This window comes from Telopea speciosissima, chromosome 6 (assembly GCF_018873765.1).
Source record: "Telopea speciosissima isolate NSW1024214 ecotype Mountain lineage chromosome 6, Tspe_v1, whole genome shotgun sequence".
NCBI classification, from domain to species: domain Eukaryota; kingdom Viridiplantae; phylum Streptophyta; class Magnoliopsida; order Proteales; family Proteaceae; genus Telopea; species Telopea speciosissima.
The window spans coordinates 63063316-63084590 of NC_057921.1; the positions used below are offsets into that span (position 1 = coordinate 63063316).

The following is a 21275-nucleotide window of genomic DNA, read 5'->3' on the forward strand; positions in this document are numbered from 1 at the left end:
TATGTTTTTCCTGTGTTTTCCCTGTTTTCTTCTGTGATTTTTACAGGGCTTGTAATTACACAGCGTTTTTGGATTTTAGCTTTAGTTGTGGAAATGAAAGATCTTTTTTTATTTATTTTTGCATTTTAGCATTATTTTCCTTTCTGGTGGTCCAAACCTTGATTCTTGATATATTCTATGGCGATGGCGGTGGCGGTGACGGTGACGGTTGTGGTTGTCGCTATTGCGGGAAAGTTTTCCCCGGTGGTGGATTGCGGAATCTATAACGCGGGGCAGAATTGATTATTGGGATATTAAAATCCCCATTCTATACCTAAACGGACGTACAGGGATAAAAAGCACCCCTTTCAAAGGTAAGTGATTCGAATTGGGCTCTTCCGCATTGAGTGGAGAGCCCAATGAGGAATTCGACGACTAGGTTGTATTGCACATATCTCAGCGGTTAACTAGGCATGTGTTGAGATGTGCTTGGCACAATCCATCCGTCAGATGCCTCATTGAGCTCTACATTCAGTGGAGAGGAGTCGGATCCAAAATTTTCATATACTCAGTAGTGTAGGATTCAGCTACCATCCTAGGGTCTTAAAACATCTCTCTATTGGACAAAGTTGATAATTCCCTCTCCTGCACACCCAAAAGATATAGTATAATCCTTTCACCATAACTTGAGGAAAACTTAATCGAATATTTTTATTTTTTATTTCTTTATTTATAGAATTATGACTTATGTTGAACTATTTTAAGTAATTCTAAGTTTTCCTTTCATAAAATAAAAAAAAATAAAAAAACTTCATGTGATACATGTTTTTTTCAAAGCTTTGAAAAAAATAAAGGCTACTTTGAATAAATTGGTAGAAGACTAAAACATGCAAGGGGAAGGATCAATGCGCAAGTATCATTTAATAATTTTGGGAAGAAGTCTAATAAGTTGTAATTGGCCAATCTAATATTGGTAAGAAAAGATTTTTTTGAGGGAGGATGGGTTCTTGTTTGTTAAAAGGTTACCATCAATATTGCAGCCAACCTTCCTAATCCATACTTATTCATTTATTCCTCCCCATAAACATTCATGGGTCGGTAAATTTATAAGATAATGATGTTTCTTACTATCAGAGAACGGATATCTATGTTTAGTAGAAGATACCGGATCCAATCATTACCGGCTAAGATTATACCATATTTGAACCATTAGGGGCAAATGGGCAAAATAGTGTGGTTAAATCAATCAAATAAACCATACACTAAGGGTGTCAAAATGGAACCGGAACAGAATATTGGAACCGTAATTGATCGTTTACGATCGAATCGAACTGCACTGTAGAAAAATGATCCAGTTTTGAATTTATAGTTTGTCTTTTCGGTTCTATTTGGATTTGCACTCTAAAATCGTGGTTCTAAACCGAGGAAGAATCGAATAGAAATCGGTACCTCTTACTCGAATACTAGGTCATGCATCAATTGGATTAATTAATAACATAATAATTATTTTAATAAATAAAAATTATTGAAACAGAGTTGAAACATAAAATAAGTAAAATGTCTTGAGTGAACTATATATTATATTTGTTCAAACACGAATTGAAAATGATGGATGAGGATAACATGGATTAACAAACCCTTAATTACTAATAGAAGAAATAATTTTTTTATCATGTGAGAGTGGAAAAGAACAAAAAAATGGGAAAATAAAGAATAGGAAAGGAAAAGAATTACAGGTGAAGATGGGAATTTTTTTTATTTTTATTTTTTATATCACATAGGCATGGGAAATATGTTGAGTGAGAGAAACCGGGCGAGAATGGAGAAACACGAGAACATAAACATTTTGAAAACCAAGGTTGTCTTCATTATTGTTTCCCATTACCGATACTACACAATCCGCATGTAAATCGATTGTGAATCGGATAACGAAAACCGAATAGAAATTGGAAAAATCGGACCGTATGCTAAACGATTTTGATTTTGCCTTATTCCTATTCGGTTTGGTTTTGATTTCACTTTATCGAAATGTAAATCACACCGCAACCAAATTGAATAATCAGAACCGCACCGATTGACACACTTGCCATACTCATAGTGTGGGGACATTTACCTTTTAAGAGAGGAAAAAGGTTTCCAACACTAGGGTGAAAAAAACATACACCCATCTAGAGTCATAAATGCTTTGCCCTTCTAATACAAAGTTGATAATACCACTTGCTATAAATGTAATTATCGGTAATAGGTTTCTCGATACTTGCCTAACTCTATCCGAACACGATACCTCAGTCCCTTGATTGTGGATGAAGGAAAATAGTCTCTTTTAATATACATGTACTAATAAGTGTTCCCTAATTATAAGTGTTCTCATATTAGACGTACAAAAAATGTTCCTTGAGCCATTGTGATGTAGTACTTTAGCACCTTGTCCTATGTGGGGGAGCGTAGGGGCCACTCTCCCAAACATAGTGGGGGCAAAATGACCGCTCCACCCTTATGAAAAGTATAAATTCTAACCCTGAGATGTTAGTGTGTGTGCTCTTATTGACTGTTACACGCGCGGCCCCTACACATTTCCACAAAGAATGCTCCCTTATAAATATTTTATTTTTGAACTGAATTAATAATAATATCAAGGCCTATTAGCTCAGTTGGTTAGAGCGTCGTGCTAATAACGCGAAGGTCACAGGTTCGAGACCTGTATAGGCCAAATATTTAATTCTTTTTTTAATTTTTCCCTGTAAATCTTTAAATTAATGGAATTATCCATATTTTCCTCCACCACCCTCAGCTTTTCATCTGCCCTTTCCTCGTCTCTTCCGGCACAATAAAAGAAGCCTTCGCTCTCATCAAAGTATCAAACCCAAGGGGAGATGAATCAAAGAAAAATTCAAATGTTGAGATTAGCTAGAAAAATCGATCTTCCCCTGTCTAAAGCGCGCATCCATTGATCCCCACATTCCTCTTTTTTCTGTGTCTCAAAGTCTCAAAGTTTTCACAAAATGTCGTTTTTAAAGCTCTCAAATCAATAAGTTTCTCCTCCTCCACCTCATCTGATGAGAAACAAAGATAAAGCCATATATGGAACAGTTTTTTTTTTTTTTTTTTTTGATAAACCATATATGGAACAGTGTCTAAGAAAAAGATCGATCAAATCGTGGCGGGGACCAACTCTTCCTCGTTCTCATCATCGCATCCTTCAACAAGTATTGCTACGATGCAATAAGTATCATTCAATCCATTTCTTCCCTTTAATTAACACCGCTTCCATTTCTGACTTCCATAACACTCTTTAATTTCCACTACTGCGCGCTAAGCTTTTTCCATCCCCATTCTCAAGGTAGTGTGGAACCCATGACGACACAACTTGCATGGTGCATGGCCCCAGTGTAATTCATTTCAAATAAGAGAAATCCGTTTATTAACATCCGTTCTATTTTTTTCATTCCTGAGAATAAATCAGGATAAAAAAAAAATTTTACTAAGAAATAGAAAAAAAAAAAAAAGAGGAAAACTCCAATTTGATGCTTCTCTATTCCTTAAATAAAGGAAGAAATTAGGGGGGTATTGCTCTTTAATGAGCAAAAGATAAATTTGATGGGCAAAACAGTAATTTCATGTTCAAAATAAAACACCACCTCTAAACCATTGACGCCACTACTATCTCCATCAATGCCACTAACAACAACACCCCCTATTGCCACCAATTTTTTGATTTTTTTGAAATTTTATAGAAGTTCTAGAAACAAAAATGATTGTGCATAACAAACACGTTTTTGTTTCTTTTCTAGCCAAGAAATATAATTTATTATGCATTACTAAACACCTTTTTTTCTTTTTGTTCAGAAATTTAACCAGCAACAGAAATACAAAAAGTCATATTTCTGGAATAGAAACATGGCCCAAAAACACGTTTTTGTTTTATTTTCATGTTCAAAATAAAACACTACCTCTAAACCATCGCCGCCGCTACTACCTCCACCTCTATCATATAGCATATAGAAGCTAAATTCTCTAGTACTTTCAGGGTTGGGATGTCCTTGTCCAATTACCCCCAAAAAAAAAAAAAAATCCTTGTTGGTACTCAAGACAAAATTATTTGAAAAATAGAATAATAGGTTTCATTTACATAGAAACTTCTTATCTTTAATTAGAGGGAACAACTTCTTGTGACCAAAATGGTGAAACTAAGGATTAATTTGTAACTTCTTTTTAATTTTTTTTTGTTTTATTTTTAAAATTTATTTAATGCATAGATAGAATATGGTTTTCAAAAATTAAAAATATGTATTGCACTCTCTTTATTTCCCTGAACCTCTATTTATTGCATAGAAACACTTACAACGAAACAAACATGACCTTAATAATCAAGGTCACAAGAGAAGTCTCAATTAATCACCATATTTTATTGCTTCATGGATTTCATTAACTCACATTTTACCTACTTCCAGATTTCATCACTTGGAGAGAGATATGAAAATTACTTCCATAAGTTGGTTAATTGACACGTTTGAAATGGTGTGCCTTTTCAATGTACCTATAAAATATGAAAAATGATGTCTTTAATTTATATGGCCTTTTGAAGCAAACGATTCCTTCATAATGTACCTTTTTGAACCACATGAAATTTCAATTAGGTCAAATCAATCATTGGATAGATTACTATATATATAAATTTTGAGGAAAAGAACACTAGCTACTTCGTCGTAAGGCCCACGTAACTTCTGCTCTTAGACATAGAAGTGCACGAAAGTACCGCACTATTCATATATAGAAATTCGAAAATCCCATCTAGAATGATTCTTGCGCGTGCTCCTATTGGTCATCAACGCAGGTGCAGGCTCTAGAGGGGAGCATTCTCTCGCCCATAAATTTTACTCGAATATTGTGTTTGACATGCATTCTTAGAATCCATCCTAGGTCGATTTTGCATTCTCGAATGATAAAAATATGAACACAATCAAACCAAATAAAATCCCAAAGGAAGCAAGCAAATGAGTTAAAATAAGAATAGAGACCAATGTGAGAAACAAAAAACAAAAAAGGCATTCCATTCCAACCATAAAGTTTAAAGAAAAGTATTTGTAATCCTCCCGTTCTAATTTTGTTTCCATCTTCTTGTTGTGGAACCCTTTAGAATAGTCTCTATCTCTATAATACAAGTGGCCAGTGGTGGGCATAAAGCTTTAGGATCGATGATATATATCTAAAATGAATGAATGAATGGTGTATATCCATTAACGAATAAAGTGAAATATTATTACTAATAATTGTTTTGTTTTGCTTTTTTATTTTCCTTCCTTTTCTTTAATCTGATCATTTTGCTGGCTTCTTTAAACAATTTTGGTACGGTAAGTCTTTAATTTTGTGGCATATATAGAATTATAGATAGAGAGCAGGTGGATGAATTGGATCCGATCGAATTAATTTGGGACCTTAATTAATATGTTAATTAGCTTCTCACGTTTCTTATTAATCAACTTTTAGATACACGCACACCACACACTCAAAAGGGGAAAGAAAAAATAAATAGATTTAGAGAAATGGATATATATCTGAAGAGACAAATAGATAGATTAAAGTAGAAGAGATTAAGACTTAATCTCATTCATCATCAAAGTGTTCGTAAAAAAACGAAATCGGGTTCCATTCCATATACTTTCATTACCTAAGAAAAACTGTTCTTATTCACCTCTTTTTATTAATTAACAACTTTTAGTTTGACTGGAAAGGGAATTCCTCCTTACCCTAATTCCAATTTTTTTTTATTTTTTGTTTTCGGTAGATAAGCATCATTTCAATGACATCTGTCAGTTATGATTCAAGCCCTCTTCCCTTCAGCATCTCTTAATAGATGAAATTTTGCTGATACACATGTAGTAGGAATGTTCCACTTACTCTGCTGGTAGTCAAGGAAGTGGGATCTTAAATGGTATTTTTGAAAATCCCAAAACCTATGAGAGTATTTATGAATCCAAAGGGGAAGTGAATTATTTCATTTCCTTGGCTGCCCATAGGGGCGCAGGAACATTTCTGCTACAAGTGTAACCGCAGAATTTTTTCTCCTCTTGATGCCTAAAAATCTATCCACAGTATTAATTTTCTTATTTCTTTGCATGTGAATTAAGATTTTATTATTATTATTATTATTATTATTATTATTATTATTAAAAGGCTCTTGTGTGGGAGGAAAAAAAACTTATTAGTAATTCAAATTTAAATGGGCCCAAATGAGTTGGGAAAGCTCATTTTCCAGTTGGCTTAGACTCTGCATAAGCCCAGAACCACTTCAGAGCAGCATGCCGTTTACTGGGCTTGGCCCATGGAAGATGTTATAACTATATATGCAGAATGAGATTAGATAATAGAAATCGTCTCTCTCTCTCTCTCTCTCTCTCTCTCTCTCTCTCTAGATACCCTTGGGTGGTAAAGGTTATAACGTTAACAGTTACACAGTTAACATGGAAAAAGATTATTTACAATGCCCTTCAGCAGATCAAGCTGAGACATGGCCCCATGTGATGAGAGGGTAATGTAGCTGGTTTGAACCTTGAACAGATCAAATGGAACAGTTCTAGGTAATTGGGACGATAACTTCCTCGGAAGCATAGCGGAGGAATTGGCGCAACTCATCATGGTAATAGACTTGAATAAAGGACCATCAGGCAAATAGCAGGCTTGGAATCCGATCTGATCAATCCCAGAACTGTTTGGTTTACTAAATGATTCCGAAACTAGGATCCAGTCCAGTTTAATAAGGGGACCGCAATACTTCCTCTTCAGTTACTCCTCAGTCCAAAACTCAAGCCTCAAAACAATATGAAACCCTAATTCGTGAGTCGTGAACTTAAGTCTCATTATCTTAATTCTCAATCTTCATAAGTAATAACAATTCACGGCATAACCCTTAGCTTTTCTTTGTAATCGCAACATAACCCTCTTATATAAATTATGACAATTAACTATTTATTAACCCTAAATAAATATATATGCTTCTGAAATGAACCCGAATGGTTCGGGTTCTAGCCGATTCCTTATTGGTCTTTCAGTTATCAACTCATCCCATGTAATAATTGGTCCCAAAATCAGCTCCCAAAACTATCCCATTGAATAATGGAATGGTCAGTTTGAGATTTTAGCAGGTCAATTCTGGAAGGTTATCGGCTCCGGTCTCAAATTGACAGTCTTGTAGTGAGGGATCTAGATAGACCATTTGTCAAATTTCAACATCAAATTCAACCATATAATCTACCTTCTCATTTACTAGGACTTTCTCTGGTATTCTCAACCAGCAATTTCTTTTCAACTATTTTTAAAAAATTTAACATTTTTAATGTATTCTTGATACAATTATATCAAGATGTGAACAACACTATTGATGCCAAAACTTGACATGTGAGAAGGGTCTCCTAATCTACCAGGTGGCAGATACTAGGGCCACCTATAAATAGGGATTGGTGGAACAAGGTGAGCCCAGCCCATACTGTAAATTCGACACGGTTCATGATTCAGGCTGGGCCTTGAAGCCGAAACAAGGTGAGCCCAGCCCATACTGTTAGTTTTCCTGTTTGGACTGGACCAGGCAAACTAACTCAATGAAAGGCCCAGTTACCTCCCTAATTTTTGGAGATATAAAAGATGTGAGAAGAAGTAAATATGGACAAAGGGTTCCTAGTGGATCGGACGATATCCACATCCTCTACTTCCGCCTGTCCCTACTTTCATGTGCGCCCTACACACAACGGAACGTACAAAGACTGCCTTACCCTCGCTCGGGCAAAAAAGTAATGAACACTTTTCTTCCAATTCTCTTTATTGGGTTTGGATCAAAATTCCAAACATTCCAAAATCCAAAGGCACTCACCCCACACCACACCCCCAGGATAGGGAACCAAATTTATTCGACACTGAGGTGTCCTATCCAAGAATTAAGAATATATTCCCCGGCCATTAGCAAAATTCTCATTCGAATCAAACGGATCTATAAACGAATCAAGAATTGTTAGGATTGAACGGCCAAGATGGGAGGATCAGTGACCCATCAGATCAGTATCTGACCCTGAGAATCATCAATTGACCTAAAGTTCATTAAATAAATGCTCTGCCTTTGCCTTTGTGTAAAGCAGATTGAAAGTTTCATATGGTGAATCTTCTTTTTTACCACATTTACGACTCAATTCAAAAATTATGGAACGCTCAGATCAAAAGAACCAGTAGACCCACATGTATGTACCCTGTCTCAGTTCATACTTCATAGTCCATTTCTTCATTGACAAGGCTTCAAGAGCCTTCAACTGCTAGTTCTAGAAACTAGCTGCTCTTTTCAATCAAGGAAAAAAAAACAAGAGTTTGGTAAATGGGAATCTATTCATCGTGGGTTTCTTGATGGGCATGAGAGGGTATTAGGAGGGTATTTTGGGAATATACTAAAAAATTATAAGGATTTTGTGAATCCTAAGATGGTGGTTGAATTTTCATCACATGGTGAAGGAAAACTTTGTTCAAAAAATGAAAAAAGTCTGGATCAGGTTTACTCTACATTGGGTGTAGAGGGAATCCACATTCACTCCCTTCACTCCCTTCACTTCCAAGTGTACCAGTGCATTAGGAAAGGGTATTTTTTCTTCCATTACTGTGATTAGAAATATAATTATAATTCAAGAGTTCAATCATATGATCACATCACCATTATAAATGAGAGAGAGAAATACCAGAATACCATCCAAGTTTTCCTTCACATGTGGAAGAAGAAAAACCCCAGTCCCAAAACAAAACGTTTTTGGTCTTGGCTTTATTGATCTCTATTGTTCTTTGATAAGGTTTATCTTAACCCATGGTACTAAAGAGAATTGAAGGTCATAAATCTCATCCCTATTGTATGGAGTCTGACACTACTACCCTTAGAGTCTTATCCAATGGCAATCGCAAACTCTGTTAATTTATTTTGGGAAAAAATCCATGCACTAGCCCTTACATCCCTTTCGATGGTATTAATGATGAAGTGTACAACAAGGGCCATGGTATTAAAGATGAAGTGTATATAAGCAAGCCATGGTATCAATGATGAGATAATAGAAGAAATTATTTGAAGAGATTTATTTTTTAGATCTGAGAGCGTGGATGGGACAAAATGATCGTCCCACCCCCATGAAAGATAGAAATCTTCTCCCTGATGATGCTATCGCGTGCACTTCTATTGGCCCTGCACTCGGACGAAAAACCCCAACCCTTGTTTTTTAGGGAAATTTTCGGCGACACCCCCTCGGTTGGACCGTGGAATTAATGCCATCCCATTAGGTCCCAATATATCAATATGGGCCCAAAAACTAACGGAAAAGGTCTTTGAACTGTTAATTAGTGATGTGAGCAGGTTAGATTTTTTTAAAAGACTATTTTGCCCTTCTCCTTAAAACAAGTGAACTAAGTCATCTGACCAAAATGCCCTCTATCTTCCTCAAATCGTTTCCCCCAAACCTGCAAATGGATTCAGATTTAGGTAAAAAAAATTCAAATGGATCTTCCCAAGGACTCATGCTCGCCTTTGATCGAAAGGAAGAAGAAATTGAATCGAACCAAGAAGAAGGGTTTCCCTCTGCTCTCTTCTGATTTCTCTAATTTTTTTTTTTTCAACATTCATCTTAAAATCGTTTAGGGTTTGATTCAACATGGAAGAAATGGAAAGATGGGAATCAATACTTGTGCCTGGATACTTTGGAGTTAAATCGCCGCCAACTGCGGCTTCACCCGACGGTGCTCCGGTTTTCAAAAACCACGGCAAACAACAATGAAACTTCGGTCGGTGTCCATTTGCCGGAAAAACAACCCAAAAAAATACTCATTCTTCCAAATTCGGTTACCTAACCCATCCTGTGACTTGCAGAATTTGTTTTTTTTTTTAAATCTGCAGGTTGCCGGAGAGGCCGGCAACCGCAACAAAACTGGTAAAGGGGAAGTCCGGCTGGGGCTGGCCCATGAGAGCATCACGGTTATGGCAGCCTGGCTGCCCAGTTTTTTTTTTAAATCTAAACAGTTACAGGTTACCGGAGAGAGATATTCACTCCGGCGATCATCTCTGTCGCTGCCCTTTAACCAATCACCCTGCTGTCCGTTTCTGTAGGTTTTTTTTATTAAAGCGATCACAGGTCACATGAGGGAGGACGACCTCACCCCGGCAGCCACCATTGCCAGTCTCCCTGTCCCTTAATGGCAGCCATGACTGCCTTCGTAGATTTTTTATTTATTTATACCCAGACAAACAAATGGCTACTGATTTATTGGAGGATAAATACGACAGAGGCATGGAGTCGGGGACGAAAGCTGCCGGAGCGAAATGCAGGTCAGGGAGGGAATGGGGTTTCGAGAGGAAGAGTGGATTCCCAAACTTATGTTTTATTCCAAATCAACACTTAAGATTTATTTGTTCAGATCTAATGGTCCAAAAGACACCCTTGAAAACCCCAACCCTTTTTTCTATTTTATCATTTGTTTTTTAATATTTTAGTATAGAGGGTAATTTAGTCATTTCCATTACACACAGTTAACCCCGTTTGTTTTTTGGTCCAAATTGATATATAGGCACTTAATGGGGTGGCATTAATTCCAGGGTCCAACTGAGGGGGGGTCGTTGAAAATTTCCCTATTTTTCATTGTTCATGAAGAAGCACCATCCACATGGAGTCTGCAGACCATTGGATTGCCTCTTTGGTTCGACCAAATGGTCCAACCCGATTTTTTGAATCTGTTACTATTGACCCAGGAGAAAATTCAGGTATTGAACATTAACTCTAGGGGAAGCAAGACCGACCAAGTGGCTTTACCAAAAAATGAAAAAATAAAAAATTTGGAAAAGCAAGACCAAATGGCTAGTAGAAACTACAAAGTAGGGACACAGAGGTGAGCTCTTCTCTTCAAAGTCAAGGCCCCACAAGCCTAAAGACGAAAAAGCACAAAACCCATCAACCATGAAGCCCATCTCCAGCCAGGGCTTTGCACATCACAAACAAATTGAAAGGAAGACAAAAAAAATTTATTAAAAAAAACAGAGAATTGAAAGATCAAAGATGTGGAGGAAGAGGAACCTTCAACTTCAACACCCTTACTACTTCCACAAGGCCATCTCATTAGCTCTGAATCTCTCTTCTCTGTTCCTTTTTTTCTCTTTCTTGGGTGCCCACCAAGTGAAGGCTTATATCTTCATCTATGGAGGCTGCTCTCAAGAGAAATACCAACCCAACTCACCCTTTGAGGCCAACCTCAACTCTCTATTATCATCTATTGCTAGTTCAGGTTCTCAATCTGCTTTCAACAGCTTTGCCATCGGAAACGGCACTTCCACTTCTACAGACACCTCAGCCTATGGTCTTTACCAGTGCAGAGGTGATTTGAAGACAACACAATGTGCTGCTTGTACCCAAAACGCTGTAAGTCAGATCAGTCTGCTCTGTCCTTACTGCAAAGGAGCTAGTTTACAATTGGATGGTTGTTTTGTAAGATATGAAAGCTTCGATTTCTTAGGGAAGCTAGACACAAACCTTATGTTCAAAAAGTGTAGTCGAAGTAGCACCAATGATCCTGAATTCTATAGACGTAGAGATGATGTTCTTGCAGACTTGCAGACTGCAATTGGTTTCAGAGTTAGTACTTTGGGGTTGGTGGAAGGTGTGGCTCAGTGTTTGGGGGATTTGAATTCTGCAGATTGCTCATCTTGTCTCTCTGAAGCTGTTTCAAAGCTGAAGAATGTTTGTGGTTCTGTAGCATCTGCTGATGTTTACTTGGCCAAGTGTTATGCTAAGTATTGGGCTTCTGGTTATTATGATTCTTCCTCAGGTGCAATTCATTTACCTCCCCTCCTCTGTTTTTTGGTTTAAAATTTTCATTTTTTGGAATTCATCTTTCTCTAGTTTTCAGTTCTGAAATATTTTTTAAAATCTCATATGTAGAATGTCCTTTCAGAGAACTTGAACACTAAGAAATTACTGTAGATATTCAAAAGAAGCACTTAGACACCCAATGTAGCTTTTTAGGAGAGGATATCCTCATCACTGGCAGTCATTCCAAAAAAGAAAGCTATAAGACATAAGAAGGGAGCCCACTTGAAAGGTTCCCCAAGAGTCAAACCACTATTTAGTTCCTTTATCTATGAAGCTAAAGGGGGGATTTGATCAGGGTACAGTACCTCCCCCCTGTTCTTTATAGTTAACCATCCTGTCATGCACTTGAAATTCTCTCTTAGGACAATTCGACCTAATAAACTGGCTTATAAGATGAGCGAACCCAAGATCATATCAACTCACATCAGTCCCTCATATGATTGATATGAGGAACATGGATAAGATTTTGTGAGTATTTTACACAGAAGAAGTTTAATTCCAAAATGGTTTTGCTTTTGTTGTTGGGGTGATTATACTCAGATTCCTCCAAAGAAGACCAAGTCGGTAAGTCGATAGCCATCATCGCTGGGTCATTGGCCGGTCTGGCCGTTATTGTCGTCCTTCTCTCCTTTATGCGAAAAGCATTGTGTGGTCAGTTCCAGCTTTCTCAGTTCTCACCCCCTTTTCTTTACCTACTTCTTTGTATTACTAAACCAATTTGGTAAAATATGTATCAAACAGTAACTGATTACCTTCTATATATGCTTTTCTAAATGCAGACTAAGAATATGATGATGGGACAAAGATGGTGACCAGACCGCACTGAAGAAGACTGGTGTGTGGCCCTACAATTTCTAGGGTTCATGTTCCTCATAATTAAATGTCTCTTCTTTGTGCCAAATTTTAATCTTTTTCTAATTTATTCGTTTAGTATAATATGATAGTGCATCAAAAAGGTGATATTATGGTTTATCTCTGGTCATAAAAGTGACTCTCTTACCGCCATTCCCTTTCAAAAGAGCTGCAAGAAGCACAAAAGATATTATTCTCAACTTTCCTTTAGAACTCTCTTTTCATTTTTAGGAGAGAGACCAGATTACTTTATTTCCAAATCCTGATAATATGTCCACTTGTTGATTTCTTGATAGTTGTTGGAGAAACTCTTAGGGTATGTATGGCAACCATTCTGATTCAAAAAATTGATTCTGAGTTAGAATCGATTTTTTCTATTTTTAGATTTTTGGAGTAATTCTGTACCAACAAATACTGTGTGGCAAACCTTATTCTAGAATCGATTTTGTTTTTCTCATAACATAAAATTTAATTTAGGGATACATTAGATTGGATTTCGATAGGACGTTATCCTCGGTTAGATCAAGAGGGGGAAGTGTTGCAAAAATCTATGGGGACCGAAACTCACGAGTTGGACAACTTCTCTTCAAGGACTTCAGACTTGACCTCTTTGTTCTTCCTATTTTTCCTCCTCATGTTACTGCTATCATAGCCCTACAGCCGCCGTCGCTGCTAAAATCGACGTAATTACCAGAGTAGCAGTGATTCAAGTAGAAGCCCACAGAGGTAGTAGAGGGGATGACGGTAATAGGGTATTGTAATATCAATATTGTACATTTGTACGATGACGATGATGATGATCATGGTGGATATTCAAGTTCAACGTCCCCAATGCCATTTCTTCCCCTTCCTTCTCTCGACAATTCAATTTGTTTTGTTTTGTTTTTGGGGTTGGTAATGAATCTCCTCGCTCGCCTTCTCTTTTTTTTTTTCCGGTTTATCCCTCTCCTACACCTTAGCTTTACCCCTTCTCTCTCTCTCTCTCGCATCACTTTCACATGAAAGAGAATGCTACCTGGCCTCAATAAGTGACCGTGACAGAGATTGTGACCGCGAGTAAGAACGAGAATGAGATTCGGAGCGGCGCAACCGCGAGAGAGAACGGGAAGAAGAGAGCAAGGCACGTGAGAGGGCTCGCTCAGAGAAGCAAGCTGGACGAGAACGTGACAAGGAGTTCGAAGCCATTAAAGAACAGTAACTTGGAACCAAAAAACCTGAAGAAAAAAAACTTGAGAGTTGCACAGGTCGAGTTGAGCAAATGGGCTAGATTTTAGGATTTGTTATGTTTTGATGGTAAAATTCATCAATGCCCTTGATTCACTTAAGTCCATGTGTTTTCACCAAAAATTTGATAGAATTAATTCTAAAATATGAGAAACACTATTTTTCTCAAAAGCTTGCCAGAATCTATTTTATCACCTGGTCTGTTTCAAAAAATCACAAGAATGGACCAGACAACCCATACATAATCTGTTTCAATTCTACCCCTAAAATCAGAAAAAAACACCAAAATCCATTCTTTGAAAGGTTACCATACATACCCTTAGATACTGGTGATCTTTTCCATTTTTATCATCCCTTGCAACATCCAAGATAGAGGAAATAGATGTAGTACGATAGTATCAATTACAACAAACAACTTACCAAGTGAACCTATTCAGGTAACCTTGGCTCTGATGCCAATTGTTAATTTTTTGGATTAAACGATTATCACTACAGTAAAACCAAAGCTATTTCCAAGTTGTGAACCCACAACTAACAAGCTGCAATCCCAGCAAATAGCTGAACGAGGTTGTTCAAAATTAAACCCTACATAGACAGGTGCAAACCCACTTGTTAGGAAGATTATATTAAGGCTCTAATGGCAGAAAAGTGACATACAACCTGTAGAAGAACCGCTGGAAAGAAGATTCCCACAACCCCTTGTGGGGATAATTTAAAGCCCATCTTGCAATGTTGTGGGCAACTACATTTTCTAGTGTATTTAAATTTTAAAAAATAAATGGCCCACTTTATTTATGATGCAGATACTACATTGACCACCATCCATTGACAGAAAGTATATACAAAGACCAAGAGAGAAAAAGAAATCTAACTAAGACTAACATCAAAGTTTATTTATAAGAAATTCCGTATTCAACCTAATCAAGCACTAAAACCTCGACTAGAAGGACTCCATGTCCCCAAGTTCTTACTATTACATGCCTCCATACAGGCTTCCTCCATTGCTTCCTGTGGGATCCCTTTGTTGCACAGGTTTGCAAATGCTCGCATGTGCTTCATCCCATATTGAGTCAGTGATCCACAATGGGTCTCAAACAACAGCACCTGTCAGGAACATTCATATGTTTAAAAAGGTCAGGTGTCTGATGAACTAAAAAAAAAGGTGTACGCAGTACACGGTCTCGCCACTGCAGGGTCTGGAGAGGGTCATAATGTATGCAGCCTTATCCCCACTTCTTCGTGGAGAGGCTTTTTCCCCACTCAAATCTGCAACCACTAGGTCACAATGGAATAACCTTACAGATGTGTGTGATACTGTGATGAACTATACTAGTTAAATTGAATAACTAAATTAAGAGATTTGAGTTTCTTGTTTGGCTGCATAGTTTACGCTAGCACCTCCTGTGTCCATCTCACTCCTCCCACAATTATTAAGAGCAGATATGTCATTTCATAAGAGGGAGAAAAGAAATAGATTATAGACAGGGAGGCGCTATGCAACCTGGCAGCATTCATTTCCCATTAATAAATGGATGGAACACAAATGGAACAAACTTACAGGGGTGTGATGAACTATACTAGTTAAACAAATGGTAAGCATACCCTTAAGAGGGGGAAGGGGGAGGAGAAAAGAAGATCCCATTCAAGTTACTCTAATCCATTAAATGTGAGTTCATTCTGAGACCCTGATGAAGCAGACTTATTGCTCTGCCTCCATGGTTTCTGTCACTTGGTCCCATTTCTTAAGAAAACTAACCTATCCTTAATGTGCAAAAGGAATAAGATAAAGACTACTTACCATTGCTTTCAAACAATCCCAGTCATCAACCAACGGTTGACCAGATGGTCTCACAGCACCAAGGACAGAGGAACCAATTCCTGGCCCAAAGAGAAGCCCTCCAATCAACTCTATGCTACCATCAAGATGTTTTCTATGCATCATTGTCTCTGTAAGTTGCTTCAGAATTTCCTCCTTTTGGGATCCTTCCGTCGTTTTTTTGTACTACAAGATAGGTAGACATCATTACGATGCATGAGATCACATAAACTCCAATTAGAAAGAGATCCATGAAGCAGAAGAAGAAGAAATGTATTAACTTATCCTTCACAGACTGTCTTCCAAATGTTTATGTCAACAAATTAGAATTAAAACTCCTAGCTTCTATAAAGGACCCATGTAACCACTCCAGACTGGGGAAAATTTTCATATCAAGGCTTACAAAATTAGGTGTTTATCCAAAGACCTAGTCACACTTGGTAGTTGCAAAGGTAGAAGCAAGTATACAATTGTGCTCACCCTATGCCATAAAAAGAGAAGATCTGCATCTCTTTGGTTGACAACTTCCATATGGGTATTCGCGTAAAGTTCATTTTCAGTGGCATCATCATTGGCAGGGTTGAAACCTTGATACAGACAAAGCTTCTCTGCTTTGATGCTTTTGTTTCCATACTCCATCACATGAGATCCACTATTGTAAGTGTTGAAATTGGAAGTCCGATCTTTTACCTATTAAAAAATAAAAAAATATAATAATACTTTAGATGGAGATTATGGATATTTTGGGTTAAAAAAAGGGGGCATACCCAGTGCATGAGGCTCCCGCCACTACGGGATCTGCAGAGGGTCATAATGTACTGATCAGCCTACCCCCTGCTTTCATAGAGAGGCTTTTTCCAGACACGAACCCATGACCATTTGGTCATTATGTACATATTTGATGTACATAATTAGAAATAACCATTCATGAAACTAAAGAGCAAAAGTGGAAGTGTAAATCATACCACTTTAAATTGTCGTTGAATTGTTTCCTTCTTTAGATTGTGGGCCTCACTGCATAAAAAACACATACATAAAAGAAGAAAAATTAATTCAAACTCAAATGCCAAGGCAAGATATACACAGTTGTTTAAATGTATATTTCCTATACATTAGAGATCTAGGAAGAATTACACACTGATATCTGCTGAAGTGTTGATCCCCTCCATGGATCATTTCCTTATATCCATAACATACTCTGTTGGTTAAGTCTCAAAATAAAGCCTATGCCTCCCAGGTCAAATCAAATCCAAATGTGGAAACAAAATTTAGTTTATACCATTTTTAAATAATCAGTCTATGCATTTAAATCTTAGCTTGATTCCCATCAATTGATCATGTCTTCAATCCTAAGCAATTATGTGTTTTTCAAAAGAGAAAGCTACAAACTTCTAAGAAGTTACTCCCTACTTCTACACCTAACAACCAACTAATAATAAGATGAAACTAATAATGGGAATACAGTTTTTACTCAAAGGGGGAAGGGATGAAGAAGAAAGATATTATGATTTCCCCGTCACTAACTGAAGTTCATACCATTTACCTGTCTTCCATCCATGCAACACTATACAAATCTCCTAAGCAAGTTATATATCCTGGAGGAGGAGGTGGTTGCATCCCAGGACAGTAAGTTCCATAACTGCTTTCTTGGGCATTTGATGCTGTTGTAACATAAATATTTAGGTTTTCTGGCATCAAACCTTCAAAAATACTTCCACTCTCACATGCTTCAATATATAGAACCTGTATGAACACCCCCCCCCCCCCCAACACCCAAAAAACAAAAAAGAGATGACAGCTTGTAGTAAGAAAAGGATTTGATTCTATTTAAACTCTCCAAGGGAAAGAACATTTCTCCCACCATCTCTTTGTAGCTTCCGGCTGCATGTTTCTTCTTTAAGACCTCAATGAAATCTTTAGCATATAGGAAAGGCATATTCGGCATTCCTGAAAACAATCACAAGTCCTTAAATAAACATTGAACCTCCATATTCATCATTTAGCAGAGTAAAAAAAAGAATGAAAGTAAACCATTTAGAAAACCTTGTTATAATGGATTTGCACTCTTGGTTAACTTTGTTGTTATGTACTTAATTTGGAAGAATTGAGAGTTCTTGCAAGAAATAAAATTAAGGTTTTGGAATGATAGAAATTGGCTGTATTCTTGGAACTAGCTATGTTATGATGTGATAGAACGTGTATGTTTGTTTTTTTTTTTTTTTTTTTTTAAATTATTATTATTATATTTTTTTTAATCCCAGCCTTTCAGATATTTATATCCAAATGTATTCCTTGCAAGCTTCTGTATAGACCTGGCTGTTTCGGTTGTATTATCTCTGTTTTAATGGAATGAAGTTCTGTTTTCCATCAGAAAAATATAAAGTAAATAGCGGTCATGAAAATAATAACAACAAGAACTGTAATTAATCTTTATCTCTGTTGTTTTAAATCATCCTACCCATTAATAAGTGTTAAAACATATGTAATTATGCTTATTTTCTCAAATATAAAAAATAAGACATAATCTTCAATAACAAACTAGTTAGGGAAAATAAATGCGCAAAAAAGAGAAAAAAAACGAAAAGCCCCTCATTAACAGCCAATTTCCAATCTGCACAGGACTTAATATACAAATCTGTACTATGCCCAATTGCCCATTCATCACCAAAGACTGTAAAGGAATACGAAAAAGATTGAAATACTAACCAAGCACTCCTGGGCCTCCGTGATCGGAGTAAAAAATAAAGATATGATCATCAGGTTTGCTATCGACAACCTTCCCACTTCCACCTTTCACGGCATTCTTTTGTCCAAGGAGTACTGCGTACAAATTTTCGGTAGTAACTTGTTTCCCAGTGTAATCCTGAAATAATATATAATATCCATTAATATGAACTCGAACCCGGACCAAAAGAGAGAGAAGCAATCGACCTTAGGCACGCCGGCATAAACATCAGAGCCATTGGGATTGTTGATGATGACTCCAGGTTTGGGATTCAATTCGTTCTTGGCGATATCATCGAACATAAACACTACTATGTTTTCATCCTTTAATCCCCCTTTCTTTAACAACTGATACGCATGACATACGTCTGCCTGTAAGTGAAGAACAAATTTAGATTGAAAAAGAAGAATAAGAAGGGGGAAGAAAAAAAAACCCTATGAATATGATTTTGATATACATACCTGGTGCCGGTAGTTCCCAAAACCAGAAGAACCAGCAACAAGAACAGCCCATCTCGTCCCATTTCGCTTTTCCTCTACTCCCAAATCTTCCTTCTCCGTGGGCAATTTAATGATTGACTCCCACCTCTCTCTTCGAGCAGCTCCACCGCCTACAATGGTGGAGACCAGTAGAAACAACAGCAGCAGCAATAGAGGCGGTTTCTTAGCAAGAGTAATACGAATACTAGTATTATTAGCTACCCAGGATTTGGCCATTTAGACTATTAGACTTAACTAAACCCAGACCACCGGAGATTGAAAATCCGGCAACTGAAGTCATAGACTTCAGAGCTGCTAAGAGAGGACAAATTAGCAAGGAGCGAGGAGAGTGTGAGAGAGAAACACTGACTCCGTGGTTCGCGTCTTAAAAGAAGAACGACCGTTACTAAAAGCTGAATAGAAGCATGGACGTGTCAGGTACATGCATAGATGGCAAGATATGACGTTGACGCGTGTAAATAAGTTTCGTAAGTTTCTTCTAAAATGGATAGAGTCCCTGCGGACGGAGTTGACGGGTTCACAATCTGCGGCTTTTTATCCGATGGCGTGCGGAGGTGTGGGCATTGCTGATTTCGTTTTGTTGTTCATTCTGGGAAACGATCGTCTTGGGTAATGGGCCTACAGCAACCCACAAATGAGACATCAGTCATGACTCCATGACACATGGGTCTTCCTGTCCACTTCTATTGGGTTCTGGACTTTCGATTTATGACGGACTGGCCCTCTTTTCAATTTTTAGTAGGATCTCGAAAAAATCCAAATTCATGAAGGTTTCCATAATCCATAAACAGATAAACTAAAGCCTTAAAGATTACAAGTCCATTTCATCTAACTCCACCCCATCTCTACCGTTAAAAGAGAATTCCCCCCACGGCCCCACACCACCTCTTTAATGTTTCCTTAATCTATTTTTCGCCTTTTTTTTTTTTTTTTGGGTAAAAAGCAAATTCATTGAGAAACCGAGTCGATACAAGCAGTGACATCTAAATTACAAAGATGGAACCTTGAAGCTGAAGGATATCAAATCCCACCCCACTGATCTCCAATTCGAAGCTTTTAGAGTTAATTTGGCTAATCAAATTTGAGCAATCCGACTCCACCACAATGGAAGAGAAACCACACTTCTCCGCTTGAAGAAGCCCGGTTCTAAACAACGGCCCAAAAGACTTGAGACCCCATCAAAACCCGCAGTAAAGGCATGAAGGGGAATCCCAATATGATCCCCGATAATGATTCCTAAACCTCCTCTATTGGTCTTCTTCACCCGGCGCATCGCAATTTACCTTCACAAAAGGATCAACAGGAGGGGACGCCGCAAGGAGGAGAGGAGAACGAATAAACGCAGAGGGACCGAATTAGACTTAAAACAAACCTCAGAGAATTCATTGAAAGCCCTTCCAGCCATAGAGATCACTTTTGAGGAGACCAACAAAGGTTGTTGAAGATCGTTGGTTTCGAGCCTTCCAAATAAACCGGATCGAGGAACGAAGCCATAGAAAACCTCTCTTGCGCCATTTTTTTATCCTTCCCAAATAAATCATCCCAACAATGGAACCAATCACTCATTTTATCAGAATAAGTAAAGTTGGTTAACATGGATAAGGATGAACCAAACCAAATCGCCCTGGCGAAAGAACAAGTAAGAAGAGTGTGGCCCACGGATTCTTCCCTCTCTCCACATCTATAGTAAGCCGGATTGATGGGGATTCTTCTAACAAGGAAACCTTGACCCACTGCGATTCCATCAGCGCAACTTCTCCACAAAAACAGCTTAATTTTAGGCAAAGTCTTGGCATTCCAAATTCTTCTCCAATAGATATCTGTCATAGATAAATACTTCTTATGAGAGGTTGAGGAAGAGGAGGAACGGTTAGAGCTTTTCAAATCCTTCCTATTTTTGAGCAAATGATACATAGACTTCACTGAAAATTTGCCGGATTTAGCTCCACCCCACACCAAAATGTCTTCATTTGGGAACAAACTAAGGCTGATTTTAAGAATAGCCTTCTTATCAATAGGTAGAAAAAAAGCATCCAACAAATCAATCTTCCACGATCTTGATTGAGCATCAATCAAGTCCTCCACCTTCTCAATTGGACAATTGTCCGGTTTGAGAGAATAGATTCTGAAATTCTTAGCCGAAGGAATCCAGTTATCATTCCAAACAGAAATTTTATCTCCCTTCCCCACCAACCATAAAAGACCAATAGATAAGGCTTCCCTACCTTCCACGATTTGAGCAAATGATATCACCTTCAATATTATTATTATTATTGTTATTATTTTTTGATAACACCTTCAACATTATT

At 37.6% G+C, this 21275-nt stretch overlaps 2 protein-coding genes and 1 non-coding gene across 3 annotated transcripts; 2 read left to right on the forward strand and 1 right to left on the reverse strand.

Moving 5' to 3' along the window:
* The first annotated feature begins 2615 nt into the window (after positions 1-2615).
* Positions 2616-2689, forward strand: TRNAI-AAU. Its single transcript has one exon. It is a non-coding gene; the product is annotated as a tRNA-Ile (tRNA).
* An 8279-nt stretch (positions 2690-10968) lies between these two features.
* LOC122666312 (plasmodesmata-located protein 8-like) lies at positions 10969-12797 on the forward strand. Its single transcript, XM_043862511.1, has 3 exons — positions 10969-11805; positions 12390-12500; positions 12629-12797. The coding sequence occupies exons 1-3, from the start codon at positions 11040-11042 to the stop codon at positions 12631-12633; spliced, it is 882 nt and encodes a 293-aa protein (XP_043718446.1). The 5' UTR covers positions 10969-11039; the 3' UTR covers positions 12634-12797.
* Positions 12798-14765: 1968 nt separating this feature from the next.
* On the reverse strand, positions 14766-19182 carry LOC122666034 (vacuolar-processing enzyme). Its single transcript, XM_043862149.1, has 9 exons — positions 18928-19182; positions 18673-18837; positions 18448-18604; positions 17603-17688; positions 17285-17484; positions 16707-16755; positions 16222-16431; positions 15724-15927; positions 14766-15029 (listed from the first exon to the last, which is right to left on the reverse strand). The coding sequence occupies exons 1-9, from the start codon at positions 19180-19182 to the stop codon at positions 14847-14849; spliced, it is 1509 nt and encodes a 502-aa protein (XP_043718084.1). The 3' UTR covers positions 14766-14846.
* Positions 19183-21275: the final 2093 nt, after the last annotated feature.